The sequence below is a fragment of the Camelus ferus genome, chromosome 5, assembly GCF_009834535.1.
Source record: "Camelus ferus isolate YT-003-E chromosome 5, BCGSAC_Cfer_1.0, whole genome shotgun sequence".
Taxonomy (NCBI): Eukaryota; Metazoa; Chordata; class Mammalia; order Artiodactyla; family Camelidae; genus Camelus; species Camelus ferus.
Genome location: NC_045700.1, coordinates 91,171,717 through 91,196,041, shown reverse-complemented (window position 1 = coordinate 91,196,041; position 24,325 = coordinate 91,171,717). Strand labels below are relative to the sequence as shown.

General features: G+C 35.6%; 1 protein-coding gene across 4 annotated transcripts in view; it reads right to left on the bottom strand.

Annotated features, from left to right (window-relative positions):
* Nucleotides 1-24,325, bottom strand: part of GIGYF2 (GRB10 interacting GYF protein 2) — a 112,477-nt gene that overhangs the window by 73,037 nt on the left and 15,115 nt on the right. For all 4 annotated transcript variants that reach the window (XM_032480511.1, XM_032480514.1, XM_032480515.1 and 1 more), the window contains exons 3-5: nucleotides 17,643-17,726; nucleotides 7,793-7,922; nucleotides 6,606-6,701 (exon numbers count right to left, since the gene is read on the bottom strand). In XM_032480511.1, the coding sequence (XP_032336402.1) occupies nucleotides 6,606-6,701; nucleotides 7,793-7,922; nucleotides 17,643-17,683 (267 nt within the window). In that variant the 5' untranslated portion in view covers nucleotides 17,684-17,726. The remainder of the gene's footprint in view (nucleotides 1-6,605; nucleotides 6,702-7,792; nucleotides 7,923-17,642; nucleotides 17,727-24,325) is intronic.

Below are 24,325 nucleotides of genomic sequence, written 5' to 3'. Positions count from 1 at the left end.
CACAGGCCCTCCTGGCAGAAGCAAGAAGTGAGGCTTAGTTGGACTGAAATAGAGCCCTGCAAATTCAATTAATATTTTAAGTTCAAACTGTTTTCTACTGTGAAGTCCTGATTTGCTGTTTTGATTTAAAATCAATTGAAATATGTCTATACCTCTTCTGAAGAAATCAACGTGCAATTGGTTTTAAAAAACTTATACTTTCATTAATGAATTTCTTGTTTTAATACATGGGTCATTTTCTCCTCATTACCTGTCATTACTTGTCTTTTTCAGAATTGTATTCAATACAATTTGTTCATGTAAATTTTAGAAACAACAATGTAAGTTTTTTTCCTTTGAGTTTTATAGGTATGTAATCATATAATTAAGTATCTTCAAAACTGAAGACTTAAGATGTAATTGATAACAAAAAACCAGAAGATACCAAACTTGATAACTTATTTCAAACTATATTTTAATAAAATTTAAATTTAAAAAAGCTGATTGAAACAAATACATTAACTTACCTTTTAGTACAGAATAACCAGTGGAGTTATTAAATAATGCCTCTGGGAACACCATTAAGCAAGACTATGAAGTCCCAAAATCTAGATTAATATATTCTAATACTGGAAAAAAGAGATCCTGGCACACATAACACTGCGTTATGTGTGCCACAGGATCCGACACAGTTGAATACCTTAATACCAAAGTATTACACATATGAAACTCAAATGCACCCGTCTATACGGTTCGGGGAAGTTCTCACATGCTTTCATACTTCCTCACACACTGCAGCTGAATGTGCAAACTGGTATAATCGCAGGAAGGCAATTTCTCAAACTATATTTAAATGTCCATACCCCTTGACACAAGAAGTCCTCTCTTCACACGTGCAAAAACTAACATAAGCAGAAAGATCTTAACTGCAGTACTGTTTGTAAAAGCAAAAATGGAAACCAACAAAATATCAGCCAAAAGGAGCTAATTACAAAATCATGCTCATCTATCCAGGGAATTCTATGCAGTTCTTTAAAAAAATGAGGCAACTCTATTAGGCTGAACCATGTAAAATTGCTAATATTCAACCATTTCTGATACAGAAAACCACAACTTCATTCAGTTGATCTAATATACAAAGATATACAGCACAGCTGGAGTTAAGAGCATGGAGAGGTTAGACTGCCTCAGGGTGAAATTTTAGCCCTTTTACTCAACTTCTTTGTGCCTCATCTACATAATGGGAATAGGAATCTACTTCATGGGTTGTTGCAAGCACTTAAGACATTAAGCAACAAGTGTTTAGAACAGTGTCTGACACATATTAAAAGCTAAATAAGTATTTACCATTATCTCCCAAATAGATGTTTGGGTGAAAACAGTAAACTGTAGAACTGTGTGCATAGTATGCTACCATTTATGTGCATGTGTGTTTAAAAGAGTAGATACATAAATAGTTGTAGATGTATTAAATACCCTGGGGGGAGGGAACACAAGAAAATGGAAATAATGGTTACTCCTGGGGAAGAATAATAGGTAGGGAGAGTTTGGGTAACTCAGACTTGCTTTTCACCACATGTGCTTTGACATTTTTGTATGTATATAAAATATTTTGTATTCAAAAATGCGTAAGTGAAGTGATTTTCTTTGACGTCAAATAAAATACATCAATGTGGTAGCAGCTACCTAAATTGCAGATATACTGTATAGAGTTATGCTTTTCAAACTCAGATAGATATACAAAGGAAATGCCAAACCAAAGAGCAACTAGAAGATCTTATTTAAGCATTAATTTTGTTCTAAGAAAATCTTTTTCCTAGTTATATTTTATACATGCATGCATATTTACGTGTGTGTGTATGTGTGCGCGCGTGTGTGCGTGTGTGGCAGGTGTGGGGAGAGGGAGAACATATGAGCAGAATATTAACTTGCATTTTAAAGATAAAATATCCTGTTCAGGTAACTTCAGGAAACAAGATATGCACCAAGAAGCTATTTTATATCATTAGAATTATTTACCTCCCAGATAGGAGTAAGAGGGTGAAAAAGTATGCAAAACTCCAGTCTAGGAATGTCTAAACAATCCCTGAACGGGTACCTGACCATCCAAAGTAAAAACATCAAAATGTTAATGAACCTTTTGCCAGCGTTAAGTACTGTTCTACTCCAACATATTTTACAAATAAGAAAGGCTACCAAATTAAGTGTCAAGAATCCCTTAATGATGTATTTTTAAATGCTTCCAAAAATGGACCCTGATGATCTTCTGTGACTACCATGAAAATATCCCAAATCCTTACATTAAGCCCTTGTAATTATGGCATCCAGACTATAACACCTTAAGAAAAACATGTCCATTATAAAGACAAAATGAGGAGCTATTCCTTTAGTCATCGTAGAATTAATTCTGGTTTGTAATTACCGTGCATACCTAACTTTATTCCTTTTCAAATTGTTGACCAACAGTTCCCAGAAGCATTTGTTGTATAACTTTTGATTTTTCAAATGATTTGTGTAGCTCTTAGTAAACACAAGTTTCTCAGAAATGTTATAGGCTGTTTCTGAATGATTCAATTACTTTTTTTTTTTTAAAGGTCTATCACATTTTGGTAAATAGTAGCAAGTCCTTCTCCCTACTTACTAAAAAGCTTTTCTGGCCCATGTAGTCTCTAAGAAATCTACGCAATCATTTAAGGAAAAAAAAATTTTTTTATTAAAAATATTCATTAACATTTTAAAAGTTGGAATAATAATCACAAAAGATTAAAACTGGTATATTGAACTATATAAAAATTAGCTTCTGTATTAAAAAAAACCATAAATGAAATTAAATACAATATTATAATTTAGAAAATTTAACAGGTTAGGGTTAGGGCTAGCTCAAGAAAAAGATTTCTATCTAAAAGAAAAATTGGCAAAGATAAGAACAAAAAAATTTTTTTAAATATAAATGCAAACATTTGAGAAACTCTGCACTGGGGAAAGAAATGAAAACTAAAACAATGGAAGAACTTTTTTTCCAAATTTGCAGAGAATTTTTCAATAAAAACAATGTTGGAAGTACACAATAGTGCTTAGTATATACCATCACCTGTACAAAAAGAAGGTAAACATTTAATATTTACTTGGAAAAATACACAAGAAGCTGCTAACACTGGTTGCCTTTTGGGAAAGGAGACAGGTGGCTGGGGAAAAGAATGGTGTTCTGTAAATTTTGATTTTTAAACCATATGATTTATTACTGATTCAAAAAATTACTTAATAAAAATACTGGATATGGCAAAAGTGATAGTAAAGTGCTATAGCCATGGCAGCAGTGAAACAAAAGAAATATCCTCATACAAAGTTTCTTGAAAGCAGTATGGAGTGATTTGGGTTTTATTTCTGAACTTTCAATTCTAATCAGCTAATCTGAATGTCTATCCTTAAGCCACAGTTTTGATTACTGTAGCTTTTCAGTAAGTTCTGAAATGGGAAAGTACAGGTCCTCCAACTCTGTTCTTTTTCAAAATTGTTTTGACTACTCAGGGTCCCTTGCAATTCCGTACGAATTTTAGGATCAGTTTGTTAATTTCTACCCAAAAAGCAACTGGGATTTTATGGGGATTGTACCGCCAATAGATCAATTAACAATATTAACTCTTCCAAAGCTTAATAAATGTTGGTGCCTTTCCATGTATTTCCGTCTTCTTTAATTTCAAGTATTTTATAATTTTTATTGTAGATGTTTTATACCTCCTTAGTTAAATTTATTCCTAAGTATTTTGTTTTTGATACTACTGCAAATAGAATTGTTTTAATTTTTTTTTCTGAATTGTCCATTGCTAGTATATAGAAATACAACTGATTTTTATTGCTGATCCTGTACTGTACAGCTGTGCTGTATTCATTTATTGCTGTTAATACTGTTTTGAGAATTCTTTAGGATTTTCTATTTGTAGGATCATGTTATCTGCAAATAGAGATAGTTACTTCTTCCTTTCCAGTTTGGATCCTTTTTATTTATTTTTCTCACCTAACTGCTCTGGTTGAAACGTCCTACATAATGTCAGGTATCAGTAGTGAAAGCAGGTGTCCTTATCTTGTTTCCAATCTTAAGGGAAAGGCTCTCAATCTTTCAACACTGAGTATGTTTTTTGGTTACGGGTATTTTATAAGTGCCTTTAATTATTGATTAATTAAAATTTAATGACTGATTAAGTTCTCTTCTAGTCCTAGTTCAGTAAATGGTTTATCATGAAACCATTTATCAATTTTGTCAAAGGTTTTTCTGTGGCAAGTGAGATGATCAAGTGCTTTTTTTCTTCATCCTACTAATGTGCTATGTTACATTCATTTTATGTTGCACCACCCTTGCATTCTGGAGATAAACCCCACTTGGCCGTGGTGTACTATCCTTTTAATATGCTGCTGGATTCAGTCTGTATTGGTGTATTTTGACAACTAAAGATATACAAAGAAAACAGACTGCTTAACATACTAAATGTTAACAAATAATTATCTCTACATGGTGAGTTTATAGCTAAGATTTTCCTCGTCATAACTTTCTGTATTTTCTACAATGAATGAGTACCTTTTATAGCAAAATAATAAGTATTTTATTGACTTTAAAGAATATATGAAGAAACATTAAAATCAACACAAAGGACAAATAATCTAGAACAATGGGCAAAGGACACAGGCAAATAAAAAACAGTAACAGACCATAAGCATATGAAAAGATACTCAACCCTACTAGTAACATGTGAAATACAAATTAAAAACAACTATCACAGCCACCATTTTGGCCAAATTTTAAAAATCCAGACGTGGAGGACTGCATAAAAGTTAGACCTCTCATACACTGCTGGTCAGAGAGCAAACTGGCTTAAATCACTACGGAAACTAACGTGGCAACACCCTGTGAAGTTTAAAAAAACAACCAAAACTCAGCAATCCAGCTTTTTCAACATGTTGTAAGAATGCTTACTGCAGCACTTTTTGTCAATAGCAAAAATTGAAAACAATCTAAATATCCAACCAGAGGAAACTGGAAAAACTGGATTTTCTCACATATGAAATACTATACAGCAGAGATGAACAAACTAAAGCTATGTGTATAAACATAGATAAATCTAAAAAATCATTACTGAAAGCAAAGAAGCAAGCTACAGGATATAAACTACAGTATGCTATTTTTAATATATAATTTATAACCCTATAAAATGAAACGCTTATGATATATGGATACATAAATATGTAATGAAAATATTAAAATATGAATGAGAAAAGTAATCCAATTCATAGTAATCGCTGGGAACAAAGGGATGGGTACACCCCAGGCAGTCTAAATGTTTCATTTCTTAAAACAAACAAAAAGATACACAAATATGTCATAATTCTAAGATCTTATATGCCCTAATTAAAAATATGCTGGTATTTATAATAATATTTTCTATACTGGTTTATTTTAAATACTTCATAATAAAAATATTTCTGAGAAAAATTAAAACAAAAGATAACCAGATGTCATTTTTTTTTTTTAAGTAATTTTGTCAGTTTTGAAAAGGAACTTTTCAGCAATCACTGGAGACAGGACCCTTCCTTCCCCATGTACTCTTTTATAGCAGTAAAACCTTTTGGTCAATGAAAATATCTGCTGATGCCCCTAGATGATGTTGAGTTTCATGACTAAAGATGGAACTAGCCTGACTCAGGAGAAACCATAAAGAAAACAAAATTGCTTATAAAAGTATGGTGCTGAAAATCACCAAGGTTAATATCAAATCTTTCTTAAAACTTAACTCAGGTTAACAGAATTCTTTTAGTAAGCTTTTCTTCCTTAATAGGGTGACTTCATCATGCAAAACATGGCAAGAATACAAAGGAAATCTCCAGAACTGTCACAAAAAATAATGATGAAAATGTTCTGGAATTAGATAGTGGTGAGGGTTATGCAACTCTGTGAATCTACTAAAAACTACTGAACTGTATACTTTAAAAGGGTCAATATTATGGCATGTCTCAATAAAGCAGTTAAAAAAAAAAAAAGTAATGATGACTCCTCATTTAAAGTGGCATTCCAGCATTCCAGCAAAGCTTTATTTCTCCACATTACTACAATTACCACAGTTCCTTGAAATCAAAAACTCCATTACTTGTCTGGATATAGTACACTATAAAAAGATAAACACAAAATCTGATACTTTCCAGCCCAAAACTCTAACTTTCTTGCAATATCACTTAAAAAAACTGGTGATAGAAGAGCACATTTTAAAGCATATAGTGAGCTGAAGATCTACATTTTCCTTCAGTGGTAGACTGCACTGGTAAGAATTCAGGTTTTGCCGATTACTTCTGAAAAACTACATGTTTCTGAAAAGAAGGCCTTCTCACCCCCAAAATTACTTTCTCTCTACTTGAATAAGTTGTAAATATTTCCTCATCTCTACATAATACTCAACAGCTTCAGATCTAAAGCAGAATCTAGTCAAGTTAAGAGAGGCACCGTATGCCAAGAAAACAGTAAGAAGGAAGCAGACCTGTGGGAACGCAGAATACTCCTTAGGGCCTAAGTAACTTCCTATTTTCATGCTTCAGTGGGAAGGAACAAGGGTTTGACCTGAGGCTCAAAACTAGGCACAAACCTGTTCTTCCTCTGTAAATGGTACAAGAGCCAACGGCGGCAGGGGCTCCTCCTGCAGGATAGGCAGAAATTCTTTATCCAGAAGGTCTGAAGGTATCTGTTTGACCAAACACATGACCATGAGATTAATGCTATCCCTCCAATTACTAGAAGATAAAACAAGAAAATATTCTTCGGTTTATCGATTGACTATTATAAATACAGATTAAAGCTTATTCAACCACTATTAACTTTTGGTGGCATGTAAATATTCTGAAAGCGTCAAATATTAAAAACCCCAGTCACTCTCCCTTTCTTCTCATCAGACTACCACTTTCAGACTTGATATACAGCACTGACTGGTATTCCAGCGTGCACATTTTTAACTCAAAGCACAAGGTGGTAAGGAGAGGTTTACAAGTAACTGTATCTGTCCTTAGCAACCATCATTAAAATTTAAGACTCTTAATTCATTAATAAAATCAAAAACAAAGTATACTTTAAAAATAGAAAATGTTATTTCTCCCTATTCAGATAATAAAAGTGTACTTTAATACATTTTGAGTTTTGTTCATTTATAAGTGACACAACATGGTGTCACTCTTAAGATTTGCTCCCCACTAAAAATTTTATAATTAACTCAGAAGGAAAGAACAAGAGAAGCATCTGCCCTTCTTGCTCCTAATTTTTTTTAAAGATATTTCTTTTTTTTAATTAATTAATATTTATTTATTTTGGTGGGGGAGGTAATTAGATTTCTTTTTTTTAAATGGGAAGTCCTGGGGATTGAACTTAGGACCTCACGCATGCTAAGCAGGGGCTCTACCACTTGAACTATACCCTCCCCACCTCCTAACTTCTAACTGGAAAGAAAAATAAGAGATGCACTAAAGAGAAGGGGAAAATTCTTCCTTTCTCAGCAATCACACTGGGACAAAAAAAGAGTTTAAGAGAAATTAGTCAGACAAAGCATGAAGTCCTGACTACTCTCCTGTTTCCATGAAGCCTTCTACTCCTGTAATGAAATTTTAGGTCTTCTCTAAAAAATAAGAAGTACACAACATTTAGAAGAGCCTCTCTGAACTACTGCAAGTTTCAAAGCAAGAAAAAGGTACAATAGAAAAATCATGGCTATTTCATATAACAACACATAACTGTACATACCCTGAAATCTCATTCATAATTCTGAACTCCTTGCTACTTTCTTACCTTGTTGTCTTTAAGGAAAAGTGCTAACATCTCTTCTCTTCCGTAACGATAGTCTGCTAACTTATACTTCGGCAATGCTGGAGAAAGAGGAGGGGACGTAATACTCCCACCACTGGACAGAGCTCGAAGCCTAGGAGACACAATATGAAAATGAAGTGTTAAACATTCCGGCAGCAAGGACCTTTTTCATATAGTACACTATAAAAAGTTTCATTTTAGTTCTTTGGAAAACAGAAAGAAATCCCATTATCTCAAGGTGCCCAAGATTCTAGCTCTAATACAGCCTGCTGCAACAGCACACTAAGAACATAGTTCACTGAGAAATAACTAAACCACCATGTGGAAATTCCTTAACTTAGAAGGTACCAGGGCATGTCCTTAAGAAGCTTAGGGGATGAGGAGGGGACATCTTTTTTCCAAAGTATAAAAGTAATATATGACTAAAACAAAAGTGAGATATTACCTTACACCCATTAGATTAATAAAAATTAATAAACCTGACAATACCAGTTGTTGGTAAGGATTTAAAACAATGGAAATTCTCAAGTAGTATTTATGGAATTATAAATTAGAACAGCCACTTTAAAGAATTATTTGCTAATATTTAACAAAGTATGCTACACAAAAGAAAAAGCAAAACATAGAAGCTTATAAAAAAGATAATTTTATATACTACATATAATGAGGATCATACTACTTAAGGACACATACAAAACATAGCAAAAGCATAAAAGTTAAACATGAATTGACAAATACAAAATTTGAGATATGGTTCTATCTGCAAAGGGAAGAATTCATTTTATCCACAACATTTTATTTTTTCAGCTAGGTACTCAGTACATGGATGCTCATTACAATTTATACTTTTTTATGCCCACAATATTTCACAATCCACTTTTAATGAAAGCAATTAACAATCAGTGTAGAGAATCTGAAAATGCAGTGAAAAGAGTGAAGTACAAGCAGGAAAAAAAAAAAAAAGCCCCATTTACTCAAAAGAAGAAAAAAGTAAAAATATACTCCAAGCTGATAAGAGCAGTTGCCTCTAAGGAATGGAACTGGGGAATGAGGAACATTTTAATTTTATAATAAGATGTTTCTATCTTCAAAAGAGAGTGGGGAAGAGAACCTCAGCAAAAAATGGCAAGAGTAAGATCCTACTGCAGCACTGTATCAAAGTGGAAAAACTACCACCAGGAGTAGCTGATTACCTGGGGCTGGGGACAGCCCAAAATTCTATAAAGTAATAAATAACAACAGTAAAACGAACCAAGATACTGTAATTCAGCAGTTTAGCCTGAAGGAAAAATTCAACAGAAGCATTAAAACATCCTCAAAATTGCTAAGCTTTATGCACAAAAACAAAAGAAATGGCCTACAAATTATATATTAAAAATATGGAGGTCAAGCACAGTAAATACTTGCATGGTATTCAAAAATGGCAGAAAAAATAGTATGCATGTAGTAAATATGTAAAATGTGTTTACATGTAGAAAGCAATACCAAAAAAAAAAAAAAAAAGGACTATGTATTAGTAAAGTAAGACTACAGGGTTTTGGTTTTTTGGTTTTTCTTTTCTTTTTTTTTTTTTTCAGTGTTTCTACCTTCTTTTTCCATGTTATTCTTTAACATTTTATTATGGACAATTTTGAATAAAAGTACCAAGAAGAACATAACGAACTCCCATGTACCTATCACCAGTCCCCAATCCATCCTGCTCCTTCTACAGCCCCATCTAACCCTCCTTTGATATTTTTGGAAGAAATCTTTGGCTTTCAAGATTTTTGAAGGGTATTATTTTCAAGATTTTTTGACAAAATCTTTGAAGAAAATCTATCATTTCATCTGTAAATATTTCAGAATGTTCTCTCTAAAAGATAAGGATTTTTTGAAGTCTGAATTTTGCTGATTTTTTCCCTGTGACATAGTTTTAATAGTTTAACATGTTTCTCTGTTCTCTGCATTTCATGCAAATCGGTGACTGAATGTAGAGACCTGATTAGAGGTGGCAATGCTTCCACGTGGTGGTGTGTGGTTCCATCAGGAGGCACACACTGCCTGGTTGGTTTTGTGAGGCTAAGCAGTCCCTGATGACCAGAGCCTAGATCCCTATATTCACTAAGATTGCTAAAGTGACTTTATTCTTCCATTTCTTCTTTATTTACTAGCTATAGTTCTACAGAGAAACGTCCCTCTTACACTGTTGGATATTGTTACTTAATAGCATACAGTTCATACAGGAAAGGAAGGAAAAAGCCTTCATCCTTCCTTCTTACTTATTAGTTTTCAAAATAATGATGTGATTCTCCAACATCCCCTAACAATAAAAAATTATTTTTTACTTATGTATTTCAGTTCACTGCAATTATTCTTAACAATACTCAAACTGTCTCATCTTTGCCCAGTCAGAGAGGCTTCAGGTTGGCTCCTGAATCCTTCTGACACAACCCTAGTTAACAGCTTCTTTTCTATCTGGTTTATGTCAAATGTTCCAGAGTCAGCTTCTATTATTTCTTCCCTCGGACTTAGAGTCAACTATTTCAGCCTGATTCTCTTTGGTATATATTAAGACCACAATCTGGGTACTAGGAGTGTTCACTGCTACTGGGTTAGTCCTTTGTTTTCTTTCCAATTCTTCATGTACTCAGAGATCACTGGGTCCAACTACTACACGACAGGTTAAACAAGCCAGTAGGAAAACAATATGCCCATGAAAGAGTGATCCAACCACTGCTGAAGGACCTTCCTATACATTGGTTCACATCAAATTCACATACATTCGGGCTCTTTCCTAAAAAAGTGAAATTATTATCCACTGAGAACTGGAGCTCGGAATTCTACACATACACTACTTCATTTAATTTCATTTGAGTTTCACAATAATCCTAATACAACAGATGAGAAAAATGAAGCCAAAGGGTTGAGCAACTTGCCCACAATCACAGCCAGCAGAACAAAATCAAACCCAGGTCTTCATGAGTTAAAAGACCAAAATCTTTCCAACAGTGAGGTCTCCAGTTTTTATCTAAAATAGCCATGGTTTATTCTTCCAAAAATTACTTTTTAAATATACATATATACTTTTATTAGAAGTTATTTTTAAATTATTTTTCTTATACTGAATCAACATGCTCCACAATCATTTCTACCACTAGAGGGCACATGTAAGTGGTTTTCCAAGAGGCAATCATTCCAGTATTTGCAAAGTTACTGCATCTCACCAGAGACTTCCCTTCTCATGGCTCAACGTCCCTAATTTCATCTGCTCCTCACAAGGTTTCAAACCCATCTACCACGCCCAAGGGCTTTCCACATCTGGGACTGAATACTTACTAGGCACCAGATCTATTAAGAGGAACATGACCACAATGTATACTCAAGAGATTCCTCTAGCTACTGTGAAGAGAATAGACCAAGGCAAGCTGAGAGTAATTCAAACTAAAAGAAGATGGTAGCCTGAATTAGGGTAATGGTTGAGTTTTATTTAATAATTAACAAATCCTCTTGCAAGTCTTTCTTCACTCCACAGATAACTGGAAATGCTAAAACATATTTCGGAAATGTCCTCTCCTAAAAACCCACCGGTGATCTTTAACTCCTCTAAGGACCTTGGTCCATACAACCCTCTTCTGTAGAAATTCAATCCTTCCCTTTTTGATTTCCCCTCAGTCTCTAAGGATACTTAATAGTGATTTGTTTAAAACTCCTCTAATGCAGCAACCTCCTCTACCTCTGCAGCACTGCCCATCTTTCCTTTTTTCAGAAACATCTCCACACACTCACTTTCCAATCACTTCAAAACTCAGTGCCACCTGGCTTCTCCCTTCTACTCCTCTGCTCTAGCAAAGTTCAATTACTAGGCCCAAGTGAAATGTTTTTATTCTAATTACCTTCATCTTCCTGGCCATACTGAGATCTGTTTAACACGGGAGGCCTGGCGCCACTCCTAGTAGTACCAGTAGTAACTGACAGGTAACAGAAGCAGGGTCTCCTAAAACTGCATGATATCCCACAATCCTCACTTGTTAACTGCTGCCCAAAATCCAAACTTCAACTTATAAAGGTAATTTAGAATGTCAATGTAGATGTGCAAAGATGTAGGAGTCAAAAAACATTTCTGAGTAATCTCACAATTCTCAATTTCAGCTCTGACCTGTCCCCTCTAGAGAGTAAGGCTTTCATATTCAACCACTCACTGTCCTTCCGGTTTAAAACACCCAAAACCCTCCTTATTAGTTTATTCATCCCAACCTCCTCCATCACCTCTGTTCCCAAACACAGGTCACCACCATCTCCTCAGCCACTACTTAAGCCACTGGCTTAAGAGTCTGGGAATCATCCTTTTTTTAGTCCTCACCTTCTAACCATCTCCATATACAATTACCAAGTCCCACCGGTTTTAAATCCTAAATCTCTCAAACTGTCCCCTGATTGACTAACCTACTACTGTTCACGCTTTTCTTTCTTACCTGGAATGCCACAACAGCATGCTAAACAATCTAACCAGTCACAGTCCACCTTCCACACTACTATCAGTCATTATTTCAAATGCAAATCTGAATAAAGCATTCTGTTTAATGATTCTTCATCAAATTGGCACACAATGATCAAGTAAAATCCAAAGCTCCTTAACACAGAAGAGCTGCCTGCTAGCTCTCTTCTCCCACACTTCACATCAGAGTAAAGGCAAACTTCAACCTCTTAAACCTACAGTTTCTTACCCTCTTGTCTTTACACATGCCCTTTCTGCTGTCAGGAATATTTTTTTCTAATCATTTTTACCTGGGGTGCAGTGGGGACCTGGAAGCAGAAAGGTTAAGTGGAAAGGAGAAGGAAAAGGAAAAGAAGAGAGACAGAATGAGGCGGATGGGGGATTGGAAAGAGAGTGGCAGGAGGGAAAGGAGAGAGATCTAGACCCTCAGGGCCTTGGCTACACACAAATACCAACCTACCCAATGTTCATGGAACGAATTGGCTAGTAGAAGAAAAAGCTGGTAAGTAGCCATACAAATAGACAGCTAGTGAAGGATTTTGCAGAAAACTTGCTCCAATTTACATTTTTAAGATTACTCTGAATGCAGTGGGGAGAGCAATTAGAAGAAAAGAATGGAAGTCAAACATCAGAAAGCAACTGCTACAACAGTCTATGTCAGAGAGATGATGGCTTACACTAGGGTGGAGGCAATGAAGATGAAGAGACATGAATAGACTCAAGAGATATTTTGAAGGTAGAATAGACACAACATTGTGAACTAGACGTAGGGATACAGAAGTAAAACAAAATAAGCAGGACAACTCCAAAACTTCTGGCTTAAGCAAATGAGCGCATTGTGGTACTGAGATAAGTTAAAAGAGCAAAATTCATGAGCTCAGTTTTAGGAAACTATCAAGGATGAGATGCCTACAGGCATCAAACAAGCAGCTGAATATCCTGTACTGACAGTATACTTTCTTTACAGCACTGACATTAGAGTGAAATTAGTGTCAGCTTCCCCACTACATCAATAATTCAAAAGTAGATACCATGTCCTCTATCCTTGTTGCCTAAGCACCTAACCCTAGACATAAAACATAGAAGGCACATGGTAAAATGTTTTCTAAACAGCTCTTAATATTCTCTTCTAAAATACACCCTAGGTTAACACCTAATTTACTATCCCTTCAGGTTGTATAGTTACCTTTTACACTTCTTGAAAACTGGGATCATTAATGCATTCCATCCTCCAGAATTCCCATTTTCCCCACAATTCCACAAAGATTATGAATAGTAACCCAGCAATCTCAGGTTTGAATTCTCTTGCTCCCATCACCCCCACCATAAGAAGTGAACCATTCAACATTTGCTAAGTGCCTCCACTAAGCTAAACAACAGGCTCACCAAAATTGAGAAATACAGTGACTTTCTCAATGGAATTAGTTCTTTTCTAAGTAAGGTAAACACATATAAAGAGACACAGCAAAAAGTCATAACTTTCACATAGATCTAAACAAAATGCTTTGGAGGAAACAGAAGTGTCCCATTCATTTTTGCAAGGAAAGACCTGAGAAAACTTCTTTAAGGCCAGGAAGAGACAGAAGAAACCCCAAAGGAGGTTCCTTGGCTCCTTCCCATAGAGCCAGGTAACTGCAATTATTCATTCCCCTGTAACAAATTCCTTTATTGCCCAGAATTATCTGAGTAGATTTTGGATCCTCAAAATAAAAAAATTAAAATGCCAAAACAAAACAAGTATAATGAATTTGTTTTGCTTTTTAAAAATGTCTTGATGTATACATACAAACATTTATTTGCAAAGAAAAAAGAATAGGATACAAACCAAAATTGGCTAGTGGAAGAAAAAACAATGGTTTTCGGGTGGCAGGATTAAGCATAACTCAGATCTTTTCTTTTTCCTCTGCACTATTGCTCCCTCCATCGTTTTCTGGAATGAGTGTGAATTAATCTACAACTGGGACTAATAAAAAAATTCTTTAAAAAAAACCCCATAAATCTACCAAATTTAGAACTAAAAAAATTTTTTTTCTTCAAGGTAGTACTTAGTGTTTTATCAAGGGCAAAGTAAATAGGAGAGGATGGGAATTAAATTCATACAATTCTTCTTGTGATCAATCTGTCCATGTGTCATCCAAAGCCTTAAATATTAAACTTTTGATTTAATAATTCCACTTCCAAGATATTTCAAAGGAAATGATCAGCAACACAAACAAGACTGCTCAAGGATGTGTATACATGTTGACAATAGCAAAGCATAACAACAACTTAACTTTCCAACAATTCACTCATTCGTTAAACAAATATTTATTGAGTACCTACTATGTGCCAAGCACTGGAGATACAGCAGTGAACAGTGTGTACAAAAATCGTAACCAACGTACTTGCCCTCAAAGGAGCGCACAGTCTAGTGGGGGCTGGAGGATGGGACATAAATGATAAAGAAAATTAAGTAAATACTTGGCATGCTATATTTTGATATAGACCATGAAGAAAAAATTAAACAGGGAAGGGAGGTGGGAAGTAAGGGGTGGGGTGTCATAGATGGTCAGAAAACGTCTAAGGTGGTAACATTTGAGTAAAGATTTAAAGTGATTCTTGTTTTATACCTAAAAATGATTTACTCCTCCATTAAATCTATCACACCCTTTTAAAAATTACGTGATATATTTTGTTATTCTAAATATAAAGATAAGCTACAACCTAATGATTCTACATACCTACCTCATAAAGTCCATGCTTATGGTCATTCATGGTCTGCCCCATCACAATTTTCAACACTCCCATCTTCACTACTGTCCCAGGTACAAATACATCTCTTCATTTTATCCATCTCTTACTGAACATTATGTTTACATCACTATAAAAATGATCATCTTAGTAAAAAGAATACAGTATCACTGAATAATTCTGTATGATTCAGAGTTACACACTGATTCAGTATAATCACTCTAAACTTTGATTCTCGTTATTCTGGACACAGCTCTTTACCTCAAGCTCCATCGAATATACAAGCTACAACAAACGTAATGTTACATGCAGAAAAACACAGCATACTCATACTGCAGCTTTCTAGATCAGGGTTATCCGAGTTACTTAAGGGTCTCATATATTCCCTTTGCCAGAAGAAATTTTGACAGATGGTGCAAAGAAGGCAGTATGCCTACTTGGACCTCCGCTCCTCAATTTATCAGCATTTCAGATGACTAAGGGAAGGTTCCTAAACTCTAATGCCCACAGGTTAACAGAGGTAACAATTAGGCAAAGCCATAGCTTGAGCGTGGGACTGGTAACTTTCCTCTGCTAAAGGTACTTCAATTCAAATTTTGTATAAAACACTGAGCTGATCAAACAAAATACCATCAAAAAAAACTTCAGAGTACCAATGAAAAGGATGTGTAAGACGAAAGAGACCATCAATGATGCACCAAAATGACTTTGGGAATCCATGCTTTAGGGCAGGGGCCAGCGAACTTTTTTCTGTAAATGGCCATAGAGTAAATATTTAAGCTTTCTGAGCCAGATGGTCTGTTGTAACTACTCAACCTTGCCACTATAGTGTGAAACTAGCCAGGTAACATGGAAACAAACGGGTGTGGCTGTGTTCCAACAAAACAGCCCCATGGCCATAGTTTGTCAACCCATTTAGCACCAAATTAAATATGTAATGACTCAAGAACATCACCAGGAGTGGTTTTTTTTCCCCTTTTGTTTTAGCTAAATTCCTGGCATTGCTGTTACTTCTTAATAAAAGGATACTGAAAGAAAAAAAAATTTCCTTCAATTAGCTGACAATTTTAACCAGGTTTTTACAAAGAAATAGGCATGAAAGTGTGTAAATACAAAAGAGCAGCAGTTATAAATTCTAGGTGAAGGCAAAAGAGCTGCACCCAAAACGGTTTACAAAGTAAGCTATATGAATTTAAATCCACTTGGAAGATGTGAATAAAGTTTTAGCTACAAGAATGTTCATCAAAAATATTTTTATAATAATGCAAAACTAAGAACAGCCATATATATGCTACATCTAGAAGACTAGTTAAATAAATGATGGTATAGCCATACAATGCAACCATTTAAAATAACAGAAAATATTTATTGATAAAAAAGATACTTTTGAAGTGGTTATTTTTTAAATGCAGGTTACAAAATTGAATGTACAGCATGATCCAATTTTTGTGAAAATACATGTACATATACACAAGTAAGCATACATAAAACTACCTACAATGATACATCAACCTATTTACAGTGGTCATCATGGATGGTGAAATTATGGTGATTATATCTTCTTCTGGATTACTTATAATTTCTACTTTTTCTAGAGGCATATACTGATTTGACAATTAAGAAAATTATCCTTAAAATATAAAATAAGAACTAAAACAGGTGCAAAATTACTTAGGTCAACATTTCCAAAATAAACTCTCAAAGTATAGAAGTTGCATCAGTTCTTAGAACTTCAAAAAGTGATTTCTCCTCAGTCTCCAAATGCTAGCTATAAGGGCCAAGAAAATTTAGGAGTTACATATAAGAAGAAATCCATATTGTAAGGTAAGGTAAGAAGAGTCCTCAAATAGGGAGTTACTACTGCGTCATTTATCAAACCACCACCACCTGAACAATCAAAAATGTTTAAGACACTATTTCAATTTATATACTTAAATACTGCCTCTGTTTCAAAGTTTGAATGGAAAAAGGAACTATCATTATTCATGCCACTGACGAGAGGATCTTCAATCATCAACTTTGGGGAAAAGGAAGAAGAGGGGGAAAAAGTCACACTATAATGTGATGGATCTCAAAATTCCATGAGAATTCCATATTCGGGGTCCAAACATATCTGTAAGAGACTCAAAGGTCGATTAATTGTTATTATGGCAAATGCTAACCCAATCCTATATGGCTGTTTATAGCCAGTGTAATTCTGGACCACCTGCCTAGCCCATCAATAAAATAAAATTCAAATAATAACGCAATAAAAACTATTTTTAATGAGTCTATGAATAGCATCCACAAAACAGCATTGTAGCAGAAAACATACACATAAAAAGTCACAATTATATAACATTAAATATGCATCTAGACAAAGCATCAAACAAAAGTTAAATAATTTGCTAGGGTGGTGGGAATGTGGGGAGTTTCAAATCAATTATCATTACAAGACCAGAACAGGAAAATAAAAGTAGTTATTAACCAAATATTATTTATTCCTAGGCTGGTATATTATTTTCAACTAGGCACGTAAAGGAAAGTCTCAAAAACATGCACATTTTATAAACTCCCAACACCTGTACAAATACCTTACTACTATACTAGTCATCCAACAGGCAGCAGGATGAGATTTTGAAAACTCACCATTCAGGCCCAAAGTTCAGTGTCTGCGTTTCCGCTGCCATTCTTTTCCGTATGTTTACAATAGATTTTTATATGTGGAAAAACCTGTTAAAGAGAAAAATATCTCCATATAGTTGGTCAAGATTAAATGCAGAATTCCAGCCCAGGAAGGATAGCTAGGGAGTGTGTTTTGCTTATGCTCCTCTCAACCAGTCACCAGAATGAGATCTTTTCATCTCTATAACAATATAGCAGGCAAAGAAAATGAACAAATCCACCCTTACATTCCAATTCATCATCTTTTTATGTTTATATGGGGAAAGGAGGCATGGTATAAGATGATGCTGGTAAGACAGGTGGGAGCAGACAGGTTCCCACTGGGAACCAAATTAAGGACTTCGTTTTTTAGCCTTCAAGCAATGGGGAGTGAATGAAGGATAACAGATTTACATTTTAATTTGTGTTACTCCCTTGCAATGGCTTTTTCCATCACCATGAGGTATAGCAAAGATTCTTAAAATCAGGACCCCTCTACCTATCTCACAGCTTCTGCCACAACTCTCCCCACTTTCTGCTTAGCACTGTACACTCCAGTGATTCTTTGAAAATTATCTTGGACCATCAAGTTAAAATAATAAGGTAATCAATTACATGAGTGATTTTTCAAGAGCAACTTTTACACAACAGATCTTAAAGAGAAATAAGACAGGGAAAGTCAAAAACTGTATTACTTATAAAAAGCCAAACTCATAGAAACTGAGAGTAGAGTGGTGGTTACCAGGGGCTGGGGAGTCAGAGAAATGGGGAGATAATGGTCAATGGTACAAAATTCTGGGGATCTAATGTACAGCATGGTGATTACAACTAGTAATACTACATTACATACTTGAAAGTTGCTAAGAGAGTAGATCTTGATTGTTGCCACAAAAAAGGAATGGTAATTATGTGATGACATGGAGGTGTTAGCTAATGCTATAGCGGTAATGATTTTGCAATATATAAATGCATCAAATCAACACATCTTACACCTTAAACCATCATAATGTTCTATGTCAATTATATCTCAATAAAGCTGGGGATAAAAGGATATCAGAGCCTAGAAAACAGAAAATGCTATAAACATTATACTGTAAATATCTCCAAGATATATCACATCACCCTGATTGTTGCTGTTTAAAAGATCTAAAAACAAACTAGAAATTGGTCTAAAATGCAGAAAAGGCAAACTAAAAATGTGCTAACGTCCATATCAGCTATTTATCTGCTCTCCTCCTGGAAGGTATTTCTGGCCCTATGTCGACCATGTGGGTTGCAGGAAGAATCCCATGTTCTTAACCCTGATGCAAGTTTACTTGCAGTATGATTTCTCTCTTAGTAATACATAAAACGATGCATTACATAAAATCTCCTAATTGATGCATGTTAGGTTCAATTAAATTATGGTACATCCCAACTGAAATAAGTTGTCAAGGTAGTGATAATCAGCCCCCAGGTGAAGTGCCCACTGTAAATGAAGACAAGGATCATACTTACATATCAGCTGTGTGACCTTACTTAGCATAAATCAGTATGGTGTGCTTTAAAAAAGTATGTGGACCTACGTGGCTAACAAACAGTCCTACAGAGACTACATCAACTGTAAGATTTCACTGTAACACAAAACATCTTGAAGGAGTGTTTTTACCACCATTTTAAACCCCACTTAGACAAATGTTTTATATTCAAACCCCTATGGGACTTCGACCATTGGAAAACAGCTCTGAATTAATAGAGCAAGGCAAGATTTGTACCAGACTAAATTTATAAAGCAAGTGAATCTCAAAAATTGAATTATTTGATACATGAAATCAGTGAAAACTAAAATCATTCTTACATATTTAATATTTTTTCCCTTTAAATTACTACCACAAGGCTACACAGGTCACGAAAAATAAAAAACTCCAAGGGCACCATTGCCACAAAGGATGCAAACAGAACCCCTAGAGTTGTGTAGTGCAGAACCTGCCCAACTGCACGCAGTGGTCTTGAGTTACAGAGCAGCCCTGGACTCAGGCAACACCTAAGGAACAAGCAAGGAAATCCTGTTCCAGTCCTCTTTATCATTCATTCCACCTATAAACCTTTAGGTAGTGCCAAACTACCATACTGCAGAAACATTAAAGGCTCAAAAGTTTTTTCAATGCCATGAGCTGAGGACCTAACTACCATTTACAACATGGTTTGCATAAGATTACTTCCTACCGTAAAGTTTTCTGGAGAGCTCTTAAGAACTTAGAATAATAATCCAAGCAATTTAATTATCAGCTAAAGAGACCTACATTACTTAGAATGGTGTTGTGTTCATTCTCCTTTATGAATTAAAGCAGGAAATCTAAGAGTTATGACTGTTAAGGAAATCTAAACACTTACATTACTGTAATTTCTAATTCTGAATTCCCCATCCCTGGTTGCTGTTTCCTAATCAATTTAAATGAGCCCAGTTCTAATATATTTATTTATATATACTGGAGGAATTGTCTTACACAATGTCTCCGAATTATAAATTATTTGGAATGGAAACTAAGACTTATTTCTCAATTGCACTTTCTAAGGATGCAGTGAGGTACTGAAAACGAGCACAGGCTTTGCCACCATTTAAACTCCACTGAGCTAAATGTTGTCAACTCTCAGAACTGTCCCCAATAGAAAACAGCTCTGAATTTTTACAGTAAGTCAGGATTTGAACCAGACACTGAAGGTGGTGCTCCCACCAAGCTGTCTCTTTAGACTGCCTTTTCTTGAAACTGTTTCCTTCTTTTTCCTCCACGTCCAGCACTATACTGATGTATTTTTCCTAACTTCATTCCCTTCCTATTTAATCACCATTCCCCCCAAGTTTCTCTTCTTTTCTAACTTCCCTCAGTGCACCCATGGTTTACTTAACTATAAATTCTGTTTAGATATTGTCTTGAACCTTCATTTTATTTACAATGGTGTTCTCTACTACTTTGGGTAGACCCCTGCCTACGAAATCATAGGGAGTTTAACGTGGAGCATGCAGGGAGTAGGAGTTTATTATAGAACAGCAATGTAAACTTCTCCCACAAATTTCTAAACTGCACACCACCCCTTGAGAGGGGCCCCATCCCTGCTGTGAATTAGATTTTATCTTTTTCTTCCATGACCTATGTGGCATTTCCAGGAGCCTGCTCCTCCTCGATAAACATCTCAACAACTGATCAAGGTACCACTGTTCTCACAGTTTACTGTTGCCCAGGCTCAAAAGCCCAGAGTTACCTGAAACTCCTTCTTCTTCTCTATCCCTCATATCCAATCATTATGTCTCAAATGTGGTCAATTCCTCCTACATTCTCCTTTCTTTATAGCCAAACCTTTGTTAACTCATGTCTGGATTACTGAAATAAAATTTCTAATCTGCTTCCCTGATGCAGCCTCTACTTACACACATTGAACAAGATCAGACTTAGTAAAGCACTGCTCTGGCCATGTCCACCCTTCTTTATAAGGGTCATTAAACCTACTGTGCATGGTCAAAACTCCTTTCAGGTTCCCAACAATCTGACAATCCACACCTTTTTAACTCAATCTCCCACAGTTTAACCTCCAAACTCAAAGCCAAATAACTTTCTACTCTCCACTGCATTCTCCTCCTTCTGGCTCATGCCATTCCCTTACCCCAGAAGGCCCATCTTCCTTCCCTTACACTGGCCTGTACAAAACTAAGGATCCATTCAAATACCTACTCCATAAAATATTTCCCAAAGTGGAAAAAGCACTGCTCATTCTGGAAAGAAAAATCTAAACAAAGGATGCAGAAATGGAATGGAATCTAGAGGATGTAATACTGGGGGCAGGTTATTTTATCAATCTGTATAGAAAAGCTTGAAAGGAAAGAGAAAATGGAAAAGTAACAAGTTTAGGAGGAAGTACATCTACCATTTTAGACAAAATGAATGGGAAGCACCTGAGGAGCCATCCAAAAGACTGTAATACAGACCATGAACTCCAGTGTAGAGTCAGGATGAGAGACACAGACTTGGAAGTAAATCTACAGAATTGTAACCCAAAACAGAATGAAACTATCTCAAAGCAAAAACCAAGAAGGGACAAGCTCAAGGGACAAGAATAAAGCCTTAGCAAACACTGGAGGAGGAAAAGAAGAAGAAAGGATCATGTAGTCAGGTATCTCTAGCCCTAACCTCTCACCTAAAGTCAGATTCTATGACTCTAGCTTTCCCCTCATTCACTTTATCTAAAACAGAAAGGAGAAAGAGTCAGGTTCTTTTGAGAGCTTATCCATTTGTTCAATAAGGCTAAAAAACTAAAATGAAGTTTGGTAAAGCACGTGGCCATATCATAGAATTTTTGCATTTTAGATCTCAAGAGCAATGGAAGGCTATACATGAAGATACAGGCAAGAAAATGTCCAAGATCAAATCTGAACTTTAGAAAGATCATTCAGGATGCCAGGAGGAGAATGAATTAGCAAGAACTAAACATAAAGGAGGGGTGTTAGAAATCCAGCAGATAGCATGGAAACCAGATGTACATAGGGGTAGAGAACAGAGGGCAGTGATGATCACTATATTCACTGACATAAAAAAATGTCAATATGTTAAGTGATCAAGAAAGGTTAGAGAATACAGAGAACATAATTAAATTCACCACATTTTAAAATATATTCTTAGTTGGTATATACAGATATGCCCCCAGATGTTAATATTTACTTCTGAATGACAGAATTATGAGTAATTCTTTTCCTAGTAGGTTACTAATATGTGTATACAACAAAGCTAGCACTTACAAAAAAATTTTTTTTGTAATGGAGGAATTTCGAAGTTTCAAATATTGAAGTCAAAAAAGAGAAACACTGAAAAGTCTTCATATGCTTCCACAGTGAAGTCACTGGTGACTTGAAGAGTGAAGTGTGGTGAGGGACAGAGCCAGACTTTAGGGGGTGAGAGGTGAGGAAGGGAAGACTACAAATGCAGCCAACTTCTTCTAGAATCTTAGCTGTGAAAGGTGAAGAGAAATGAAGTAGAGTGGAAGGAAAATTTCCATTTTTATTTTAGATGAAAATATCCTACTGGAAAAATACTAGTAGAATCAAAAAGAGAAGAAACAATTCAGCAAAAATATGATAGAAGTGAAGTCTGAGAAAGCCGGGCGGATGTGGTTTCAGAGAACAAATGGGGGAAAAAACGTTATGCCCTTCCACCTGTGACAGGAGCAAAGTATACTCAAATGGCTTAGGACACCTCCAAGCTTATTTTTGTGGGGTTTTTTGGGGGGAGAGGAGGACAGTAAGTTGCAGGGAATTCATATTTGATGGCCTCAATTTTCTCAGGTAAGTAGGCAAATGACAGACTAGATGACAGAGTAAGGTTTGAGGAGAATGAAGCAATGCTAGCTGGTGTGATCTACAGCAGTATTTTTTAACAAACTTTACTTAGGGATAATTACGGATTTATAGAAATGTTACAAAGCTATTACAGAAAGTTCCCTCTAATATAAACAACTTACATTACCACAGTATTTTGTCAAAACTAAGAAACCGACATTGGTACATCACTATCAACTAAACTGGAGTTTATTCAGATTTCACCAGTTTTGCCAACAATGTCCTCGTTCTGTTCCAGGATCTAATCCAGGACACCACACTGCAGTTCTGAAGGTCCAATCAAGATGGAGGAGGCACCTATCTGCATGGCTGTGAGCTTCTTTCTCGAACTTAGCAGCCTGGGTACGTGGCAGAGAGTGACAACAGGACTGGACCAGGGTTAAGATTTTATCCACACAGTAAGTGGAAGAATAAGAGGGCAAAGTGGAGGGTGCTAGCAAGTATGATTTAGGCACAATGGGGAAGGAAATAAAAACAGAAGAGAGTTTACAAATTTGATATGTTGGTAATGCCAAAAAAGCAGGTATATTAGGAATATAAAAAAAAGTACTAAAAAAAATTAGAGATGGAGTTAAGTCAAGAAACCAGGAATTTGGGAAGATTGGATGGGTCATCCCACAGACTACATATCTGATGATAACGAGGGAACAGCTGTACTGCCAGACAGTACGAACTTCAGAGGAAAAAGGATTTTGCACAAAGAAGGATGAATAATGGCTAAGGTGACTACATATAATCTATCACCTAAACCAGAATGTTTGTGTGAAAGGGGTATTCATAATTACATAGAGACAAAAGGAGTATTTCAGCTTGAATGGTCATCCTAGTAAAGAAACAGAACAGGCATGTAAATGGAAGAGGATGAAGATCCTGATGGTGCCTGCTGATGCACCTACCGCTGTGCAGGACCACAGTACTGATGACCTCAGAGGGGTGAAGGGAAGGTAACATTATCAGGGCAAGATGGGCTGCAGTTACCTTAACAATACTGAAAAACATCCTGTGTACAGGTTAAAACATGGAGAGGTAATAAAGCTCTCACCTCTCCACTGGCCTCTCCACTCTCCTTTGGCTACTCCAATTCTAGGGATAAAGACCTGAGGTCTACCCCCAATTTTTAAAGAGAGATGACTTTAAAATAGCTAAGAGAGTATTTCTACATAATCACTATTTCAAACCTTGTCCACTATTCAAAATTCCTTATAAATGAATTCAAGTAATACATTTCTCCTGCAATTAATATCAGGAAGCTGGTATTCTATAAACTGGATTCTATACTTGACAATGAATGCTATTTAATCTG